At 37.7% G+C, this 10,856-nt stretch overlaps 1 protein-coding gene across 1 annotated transcript in view; it reads right to left on the reverse strand.

The window, feature by feature from the left end:
• Positions 1 to 3,029, reverse strand: part of GLIPR1L2 (GLIPR1 like 2) — a gene marked incomplete at its 3' end in the record, with an annotated part of 34,220 nt that extends 31,191 nt beyond the window's left edge. Inside the window, exon 1 of the mRNA XM_055566397.1 lies at positions 2,799 to 3,029. Coding sequence (XP_055422372.1) covers positions 2,799 to 3,029 — 231 coding nt within the window. The remainder of the gene's footprint in view (positions 1 to 2,798) is intronic.
• Between the last annotated feature and the right edge of the window lie 7,827 nt (positions 3,030 to 10,856).

Raw genomic sequence — 10,856 nt, forward strand, 5'->3', positions numbered from 1 at the left:
GACTCTGATGCTGGGAGGGATTGGGGGCAGGAGGAAAAGGGGACGACAGAGGATGAAATGGCTGGGTGGCATCACTGACTTGATGGGCATGAGTTTGAGAGAACTCCGGGAGTTGGTGATGGACAGGGAGGCCTGGCATGCTGCAATTCATGTGGTCGCAAAGAGTCAGACATGACTGAGTGACTGAACTGAACTGAACTGATATATATGTATATAATATATAAAGAATTCTACATATGTAAAGAATAAAGATGTTCAAACTAACATCATTAGGGATATGCAAATCAAAACCATAATGACATGACTTCACACCCCTTATGAACTAAAAAAAAAAACAACCCAGAAAACAAGTGTTGGCAAAAATTTGGAGAAATTGAAACTCTGTGTATTGCTAGTAGGAATGGGAAATGTGTAGCCACTATGAGAAAGAGAATATCAGTTCTTAAAAATTAAACAGAATTTCTACCTGTTTTGGCAATTCCATTTCTGGGTATATAATCAATAGAAGTGAAAGCAGGGTATTGAAGAGATATTTATTCACATACCTATGTCCACAGTAGCATTATCCACAATAGCCAAAAGGTGGAAGAAATTAGGGTAGTGTCCATCGACAGATGAATGGGTAAACAAAATATCATATATCCATAAAGTGAAATATTATTCAGCCTTTAAAAGGATGGAAATTCTGACACATCCTACAGCATGAACCCTGAAGACATGCTAAGTGAAACAAGACAATCTCAAAGAGAAGCACTTCAGATTCTTATATGACATACCTGGAGTAGTCAAGGTTTCCAGACAGAAAAGCAAAATGGTAGTTGCCAGCAGCAAGAAGGGAATGGGGAGTTAGTGTTTAATTGGTGCAGTTTCAGTTGGGGAGGATGAAAATGTTCTGGAGATGAATAGTGGTAGTGATTGCACAACACTGTAAATGCATATAGAAATGTACAGTTAAAAATGGTTAAAACCATAAATTTTGTATTATGTATATTTTATAATTAAAGAAACCAATAAAATTTTTGAGTTTAAAAACAATCTAGAGCAAAACTACTAGGTTACAACAACAGCACAGACATGGGCAGGAGACAGTCAGAATTTGTGTGTTGTAGTATATTTTTAATATTCAGAAGGAGGTTATAGATGTTGCTTAACTTTGGACTTTATAAATTATATACACTAAAATGTTGAGCATAACCAATGAAAATAAAATGTATGATTTCCAAACGTGTCAAGGCAAAGTTCTAAGTAGAACATATTATTATGATAGACTGTATTATTTACTGGTTATTATTTATATCCTAGTAAAATCCATGGGAAAAATAGACATCAACTTTTAGAAAGAACAGAAGGATAAAATTTAGACTGGGGCTTTAAACTGTACCCCAAACATTATTCCTTCAAAAATGTTCACATATGAAGATATATACTGTAGGGACACAAATTATTTTCTATGCTTTATGTTTGAAATAAAATTTTTAGAGATTAAGAATACAAAACCTATTAAAAGTTGTATTAAAATATTTTGTGATTATTCATTATCAGGAGGAAGGCCAATCTTCAAACTTGAAAGAAATAAAATTGATCACAAAGTGTGAAAGGGTAAAAAATACGTATATATCACTCTCCAATAGTCTCAAATTCTAACTAAATTCAAAAGATAAAAACTTTACCTTCAGCAAATACAATGCTAGTGTATTTCTATAAGAAAATAAATAAAGAGAAGAAGAAACTTAATGCAAAAGGTAAAGAAAATGAACAAGAAAGAAAAAAATACGTCCAATCAAAATAAGGCTTTAAAATTAACATAAAAGGAAAGTTCCCTAAACTGCCCAGTCAGATGTGGTGAAAACAGAATAATTCTATGCTTCTAATCTTTGCTTACTTTGGCACTGTCCTTCAATAGAGTACTTGCTATGTATCGTACACATAGAAAAAAAAAATCATTCTTTTCACAAGCCTGGAATTTTTCCTAAAAGACTAATCCAGAAGGAAGAAAAGACTTACATCTAGGAAGACAGTCTTTGCAATATTTACAATGTAAATTGGAAGCTCCCAATTGCCCTACAGTTACTCAATTAATTGTGCATTCCTTTTTAATGACAACCATGAAGACGCCACAGTACCAAAGGAAAAGCTAATGAGATATTATAAAGAAACTGGGGGAAAATGCAACAGAGAAGCAAGAACGTAAGAATGCAAAATCAGGTCTGGTCTAGGAAGAAGTGAATGAAACACCCTCTGGAGAGCAAAATTTAGGCTGGATACCAAAAAACTCAATAGCCATGATAAAAAATATTTCAAAAAGGCAAAGTTAGTGTGAAAACATCCATAATAGAACTTCAAAATTTTAAGTAAAAACCGAATCTGTCCTCTCCCTTGCACTATCCTGAGCGTGGCACACGTGCCTCTCCCCAGTTCAAGCTTAAAAATCCTGGCTTTGTTTAAATCGATACGATTTTCATCAGGAGTACTTTTGCATTGATTTTTAAATTAAAAAACAATACTGGATTAAACTATCATTTTCTCGAATGGAAAGCTCCCTTAAATCTTGCACCCCAGGCGAGGCGCTCCACTCACCCTAGTCCCAGCCCTGTGCAAACCTTTGGTGACAAGTATGCGTTAGAGTGAGAGTGGTTTTCATTTCTTGAACGTGTAAACTTTACGTGTATTTTTAAATCCAAACTCTTAAGTGCGGTTCCCCACAACCTTCAGCAGAGGAGTGTCCCAAACTCTGCGGCTGAGGGGGTGCGTCCTGACAGGGGTTGTCGGAGGTTTAGGCGACCGTCTTAGGGCCTCACCATGAAGCGCAAGTTAGCCCCTCGGGGCAAGACGTTGCCCCGGAGCTCATTGTGGAGGTTCACGTACTCATTGATAAACGTTACGTCCTCCTCGTCAGGCAAAAGATGCGCTTTCAAACCGGAACCCAGCAGTAGCAGCCAGAACTCACATAGCCACACCTTCCAAATGCCCGTCTGCGTCAAAGGAAACCATCCGGCGTACCACTCCACGGAGAAGGGCAGGGCCTCCATAGTCCACCTGCCGCGGACAGGCCAGTGCGCACGCGCACGCTCGCCCCGGCGGCCCACCAGTCAACGGGGAGGGGCGGTGCAGGCGCGCTGGGCCCCGCCTCTCGGGGAGCCGAGGGAAAAGTATCAGCAAGAGGCAAAACAGGGAAAACCCTCTGCAGAACTAACCGAAACAGACGGTTGAGTTAAGTGAGTGCAGGTTTTTCACTACAGTAACGTTGGCAAATATCCAGAGTCGGGTTTTGACAGCAGATGATGTGTCATCTTTTATTAATGAGTCGACTGCAGAGTAAATGTCAATTGCTGAGTAAGTAACCTGAGGAATTTCTGAATTCTTCTGATGAAAATTCAGTCGAAAAAAAGAAATCCTTGCTAGTTATGTTGGGATCTTAGTGCAAGACGCTCCTTTTATTTTCATCGTGGACAAAAGAATATCCTCTTCTAGACCAACTTCCTCATTGAGATTTTCACAATGTTGTAATGATCCTTTGTGGGAAACTGCAGGATAAATGAGGAGAGTGGAAAGCTAGATTAGGGATCATTGAATTTTCATAAAGTTAAAATATTTTCATTTTTTTCTTTTGCCAGCATGTATAGACAGTCTGAAATAGCAATGTCATCTCTGATAAATTGTCCATGATAACAGTAGGTAGCACTTTTTGTTGTTGTTTTCATTTGTTTCAGACAAAAATGACTAGTGTCCCAGCAATTTTTTTTAGCTTCATATATTTTTTCAGGAAAACTTGCTTTGGAGAATGTAAGTTGTAGCCATTAAAAAAAAATGTTTTGGGGTACATATTTACATATCATATATCGTCCTGGATAGTGTTAAGAAGATATTCAAAATCATTGACATAGGGACAGAATTTTGCCACAAAGAAAGCATTTGCAACTGCTTGACAAAAAAATATTTAAAAATGCACGTGCTTGAAAAAATTATCTATTGTAGGACTTTGCTGATGGTCCAGTGGTTAAGAATCCGCCTTCCAATGCAGGGGGCACAGGTTCAATCCCTGGGCAGGGAACTAAAATCCCACACGCCACCAGGCACCTGAAACCTGTGCTCTGCAACAAGAGAAAGTCCAAGCACAACAACCAAGACCCAGCAGAGCCAAAAAAAAAAAAAAAAAAAATAGTGTACACAATAGAAAGCAGTAGAGCTCACAAGATGGTCTCATTCATGCCTTTTCTCATTAAATACATATTACCAGGTAGTGTGTAAGGTGTGTGAGAAAGGCCAATGAACAAGACACAAATCCTGCTTCCAAGTAGCTTATAGTCTGGAGAACTAGCAAACTGGGGCCTTTTATGCCATGGGATAAACACAAAGCCAAAGTGCTATGGCATTATGTGTGGGACAGCTAACCCCCTTTTTGAGGACCAGGTAAGCCTGTGTGGGGAATGTGACATCAAGAAAGTGAAGCACACAAGATAAAGAGTGCTTTCTAAACAAAGGGGAAAACATACAATATCCCAGGAGATCAAAAAGGCTAAAAGTGTTTTAGTATGACCAGGGCATATTGTGGGGGTGAAGGCAGCAAGTATTGAAAGATGGAATGCCTTCATTATATTGGTACTGTTGTTAGACTATGAAAATTGCTATATTAAAGCACAAGATATATAGAATAATGCAGTCTTAGATTAGGAAGACGGAGAAGGCAATGGCAACCCACTCCAGTACTCTTGCCTGGAAAATCCCATGGACAGAGGAGCCTGGTAGGCTGCAGTCCATGGGGTCGCTAAGAGTCGGACACGACTGAGCGACTTCACTTTCACTTTTCACTTTCATTGGCTTGAAAAGGAAATGGCAATCCACTCCAGTATTCTTGCCTGGAGAATCCCAGGGACAGAGGAGCCTACTGGGCTGCAGTCTATGGGGTCACACAGAGTCAGACACTACTGAAGCGACTTAGCAGCAGCAGATTAGGAAGAAGTTTTAGACTTTAGTCCCAATGTATTAGACATACTTTTGACACATCATTGATAGGGAAGTCACTATCTCTTAGGTAGCTCATTGCATCGCTGGACATCTTACTCATTGATTTAATAAGCATTTCTTTAGGACATCTATGTGTCAGACCTACGCTAGGTGTTAGAGCTATAAGTTCTCAACAAATGAGATTTGTATTCTATCCACATGAAGTTTTTAGTTACAGGTTGTTGTTCAGTTGTCAAGTTGTGTCTGACTCTTTGCAACCCCATGGACTGCAGCACACTAGGCTTCCCTGTCCTTCACTGTCTCCCAGAGTTTGCTCAAACTTAGTTAAAGGTGATACAGACAAATCATCAAATAACTGTAATACAGAGTAATAAATGTATTTTAAAATTTATTTTAAAAATTATTTCAGAAACTGTTTCATTTGTTTTCTATTGGGGTAAAAAATACATAACATAAAGTTTAGCATTTTAACGATTTTTAGTGTAGAATTCGTGGCATTTATGTTCACAGTGTTGTTCACAGAATTATCAGGTGCAATTTTACATGCTCAGAAAGTATCAACTCATTTAAATTATAAAAACCTAAAGAAACACATATTATTATGTTTAAAAATTTTATTGAAGCATGCTAAGTCACTTCAGTCGTGTCCAACTCTGTGTGAGCCCATAGATGGCAGCCCACCAGGCTCCCCCGTCCCTGGGATTCTCCAGGCAAGAACACTGGAGTGGGTTGCCATTTCCTTCTCCATTATTGAAGTACAGGTGATTTGTAATGTGTTTAATTTCTGCTATACAGCAAAGTGATTCAGTCATAAATATTCTTTTTCATATTCTATTCCATTATGGCTTATCACAGGATGTTGAATATAGTTCCCTGTGCTATGCAATAGGAACTTGTTTATCCATCCTGTATACATTTGCCTCTGCTAATCCCAGGCTCCCAGTTCTTTGCTCGTACACCTCCCTCACCCTTGGCAACCACGAATTTGTTATTGTATCAGGGAGTTTGGTTTTGTTTTGTAGATATTTTTGTTTCTGTAGTATTTTAGATTCCACATATAAGTGATATCATCTGACATTTGTCTCTCTGAAGTACTTCACTTATAGTTTGGTGATCTCTAGGTCCATTCATGTTGCTGTAAATGGCATTATTTCATACTTTTAATGGTTGGGTAATATTCCATTCATATATATATTGCATATATATACATATATATATATATATACACACACACACATACCACATCTTCCTTATCCATTCATCTGTTGATGGACAGTTAGATTGAATCCATGTCTTCGCTATTACAGATAGTGCCTCTGTGAACACAGGGGTGCATGTGTCTGCAAATTAAAGTTTTGTCTGGATATATGCCCAAGAGTGGGATTGTTGATCATACTGAAATTCAATTTTTAGTTTTCTGAGGAATCTACATACTGTTTCCCATTGTAGCTGCACCAATACACATTCTCAACAAGAGTGTAAGAGGATTCTGTTTTCTCCACACCCTCTCCACCATTTATTAGTTATAGACTTAGCAATGATGGCCATTCCGACTGGTTAAAGATAGGTTATAGATACTAATGAGTGTGATTTTGTTTTCTGTATGAATGTTATTGGGAAGATATATGGTTTTTACCATTGACTTTTTTTCTTACATTTCTTCACTTTTCTATCAGTCCTCATTTGATTGATCTTTCCTATAATTCAGAAATTCAAATGATGCTAATGGTGCATGAGAAGCATTACAAGAGAAAACCGAAAGGATGCTGCAAATCCAATGTTCAAGAGTGGAAAGATAGACTTTATTAAAATGTAAATAAAGGACAACTGAAAAAGAAACTTGCTACATAAAAAAAAAATCAAGGGATTAAAAGCACTGATATGCCATTAAGACACGTTATCATTTGGGCTCTCCTGGTAACTCAGTCGGTAAAGAATCTGCCTGTAGTGCAGGGAACCCAGGTTCGATCACTGGGTCAGGAAGATCCCCTGGAGAAGGAAATGGCAACCCACTCCAATATTCTTGCCTGGGAAAACCCATGGACAGAGGAGCCTGGTGGGCTGCAGTGCATGGGGTCGCAAAGAGTTGGGCATGACTGAGCGACTAACACTTTGGAAGAATAATTTAAAATGTCTAAGAAAATGAACAGCACCATTAGCAAAACAAATGAAGGAGATGAACAGGCAACTGACCACCAAAAACAAACAGACCAAAACACAGAAGTGCCTAAACTGTGTAGTGGAAATATTCATACTGCCATCTATTCCTGTCACATATTTGATAAGGTGATCTGTATGCAACCAGATTCCAGCATGAATTTGGGTCTCAGGAAGTGTAACTTGCCTCTATCTAAAAGTCAAAGTCTTAAAATTGAGTTTAAACCTGGGAATATTGATATAAAAATTTGACTTCTAAATTGACATTAACTCCTGTATTCTGGAGCTTAATGTTTATTTAGCATGGTTGCATGTGTGTAACAACTCCTAGGAATCCTTCCACTGAAGGACAGCATTCCCCAAGATGGTCTTAATAACTCTCAAAATACATACTTGTCAATCTGAACATTGTTGTGAGAATGTTTAAATCTACTAGCAGTTCACAAAATGAAAATTAATAGCGTCTACCTCACAGAATTACTGAGAGGATTATATAAACTATTACATGTGAGTTGCTAAGTGCTTGGTACATTGTAAACAGTACTTAGCATTAGTTATTACTATTATTAAATTAATACTGTTAATAAAAATATCTCATTTTCATTTTCACATGTTATATGGACAAGGACTAAATTATATTTTTAACAGCGTTTTACCAGACATAGTGTGCATTCTTAATACATATTTGTAGAATTATTCTTATGCTAGTCGTGTGATAGCTATTCCTACGATAGCTAGTGTGGTTTCACTAGCTACAAGGAGCAAATTTACTGTATGCAACTCCAGAGGGGTTCCTGCTGGTTTTTGACTAGGGGGAATGTCAAGTGGTCTTGCCTAGAAAATCCCATGGACGGAGGAGCCTGGTGGGCTGCAGTCCATGGGGTCACGAAGAGTTGGACACAACTGAGCGACTTCCCTTTCACTTTTCACTTTCCTGCATTGGAGAAGGAAATGGCAACCCACTCCAGTGTTCTTGCCTGGAGAATCCGAGGGATGGGGGAGCCTGGTGGGCTGCCATCTATGGGGTCGCACAGAGTCGGACACGACTGAAGTGACTTAGCAGCAGCAGCAATGTCAAGTGGTGTGGAGCTTTCTTGAGGGGAAAATGGGAGTTCCTCTGTGAGGGATGGTGATGGAATTTACTTGTTTCTTTCGTGCCAGTATGTGAACTCAGGTGAATTTAATTAGAGATTGTTACCTAGTTTTAACCTAGCCAGCCATCACCAGATAATCATATGTCTTGCAAAAATAGCTGAGAAAATATTGCAGATCAGTTACAGTTGTAAAGATACAAGGGCAAGCACACACTGTTGATTGTTGGACTCATCTTCCTAGCATAAATATCTCCTTAGCAGTTATTTTTATTTATTTATATGACTGCACTGGCATTAGTTGCAGCACGTGGGCTCAGTAGTTATGGCACGTAGGCCCATATGCCCCTTAGCCTGTGGGATCATAGTTCCCTGGCCAGGGATGGAACCCGCATCCCCTGCCTTGCAAGGTGGGTTCTTAACCACTGGACCACCAGGGAAGTCCTCTCTTTAGCAGTTTTTAAAAATTCACTTTTATGTCATCCTTTCGGGTTCAATTTTTGTATATTTTAAAACACTGGATTGGATTAAAACATATAATACTCTATTGTAAAAACACACATGATACATACAATTAAATGATATACTCATACTTTTAGCTCAAGCTTAGGGGCATCAACTCCTGATTTGTAAGGGAATGTCCTGGGTTTATTGTGTTTTCCTATGTCCTAGGGACCCCCTCAGTCCCAAGGAGAACCAGGAATATTAGTTACTCTACAATATTTTATTTTAATAATAGGGATGCATAATCAAAAAACTACAGAGACTACTGTTTAAACCATGTTTTCACCATCCTTCAAGGGGTAACAATGGGATACAATAGGCCCAGTTAAGACTGATGAGTCTGATCACTTCTGGAAACTTCAAACATAGCCTAGTAGGACAAAAAGATCCCCAGAATAATGCACTGTTCACACCCTGAGTTAAACTGCCCTCAGTAATTTGAAAACACTGAGTACAGAGCTGTTTGTCTAGTAATTCCAAACTGTGTGAAATTGGAGGGTCACTTATGGTCACTATTAAGAGCAACATCTGCTCAGAGTAAAAGAATTAAAGTGATGCCAGGCCTTTTAAGATATCCTGTCAAGAGCCTATGGTTATGATCACAAGGAAAAGATATCTCAGTCCAGAATTTTCTCTTCTTGCTAATGAGGGGAAGCCCCACTGGTAAGGCAGAGGTACTCCACCTGTCCAACCTTTGCTCACAGCTTCAGCATAGATGGAAAGCTCTGCATGTAGAAATCCCATTATCTGAGAACTGCCATTACTTACAAGCTCCTGTAGCAGTGCTAAAGTAATACTCCCTGACAAATATTTTTTTTCAAAATCAGAGGGTATAATTCTGTAAAAATTCATTTTTAAGTGTGGCCGGTAGAATTTCAATTCATCTACCTAAGGAAACTTATATGTTCCTGGATAATTAAGGAGTCTAAAGAAGTAATAGAATAATTATATTAAAAATCAAAAGATATTTTAATTATTGAAAAAAGTTTAATTAAAAATCTACAAACAGAATAATAAAACAGAAAAGTATACTATGTATATATGTCAATTTACATTTAGCCTATTCAAACTGCAAGTGTAATTAATTATGAACTCAAATTTAAAAATGCAATAGTTAGGAAAATAGCAATAATTTATTTTACTAAAATGGTAATGACTATCCATACCATGTTGATGCTGAACAACGCTGTGATGGTTAATTTTATGTCTCAGTGTGGCTAGACTGTGGTGGTTGGTATTTGGTCAAACACTAGTCTAGATATTGTTGCAAAGGTGTTTTTTAGATGTGATTAACATTTACAGTCAGTTGACTTTAAGTAAAGCAGATTACCCTCCACAGTGTGGGTGGGCTACATTCAACCAGTCAAAGGCAGACAGATTTCCCAAAGAAGGAATTCTGCCACTAGACTGCAATGTAGATATTCTGCCTGATTTCCCAATGTCAGACTCAAGAAGGCAGCAGCAAGTCCTGAACCTCCATCCTGCCAGCAGGCCCTATAGGTTTTGGACTTGCTAACCACCAAAATCATGTAAGCCAAGTCCTTAAATTTCTCCTCTATCTGTCTTTACCCATGCCCTACTTCCTTACTTGTTGCTTCTGTTTCTCTGGAAAACCTTGAATAACACAAGCAGATTTGAAATATAAAATCACTTGGCTTCTCTTTTAAGATCCCTTCACTGTGTGGAAATTCCTAGATATTTGGCAGTATATACAGTGTAACTCTCAGTCATGTTAAAAATACATTTACATTTTACAATCATGTAAAAATACATTTACAGCATAAAAATATTATGTTTTTTAATATTACAGCTGAGGAAAGTTGGTGGTTGCTTTAGTTGAGAAGTAAAAGATCTAGATCATTTATTTAGTACATAGAAGTCAACAATTTAACATAAGTGATTTAAAAAACTGAATTAGTTGAATAATCTGTTTTGTTTGTTTCTTTTTCTTCTTTTTTTCTGTTTGTCTTCAGACAAAAAAAAAAAAAAAAAAAAAAGCCAGAATGCACCAGTTCTTTGGTTTGTAGAGATGTTGTTAATTACACTACAGATAATTTTGTACAGGACTTTAAAAGGTATACATGCATCCTGTTATGTATACAAGGTATATTTAAAAATAAAATCTAAAAGAGATTAAAA

Source organism: Bubalus kerabau, chromosome 1 (assembly GCF_029407905.1).
Source record: "Bubalus kerabau isolate K-KA32 ecotype Philippines breed swamp buffalo chromosome 1, PCC_UOA_SB_1v2, whole genome shotgun sequence".
In the NCBI taxonomy this organism is placed as follows: domain Eukaryota; kingdom Metazoa; phylum Chordata; class Mammalia; order Artiodactyla; family Bovidae; genus Bubalus; species Bubalus kerabau.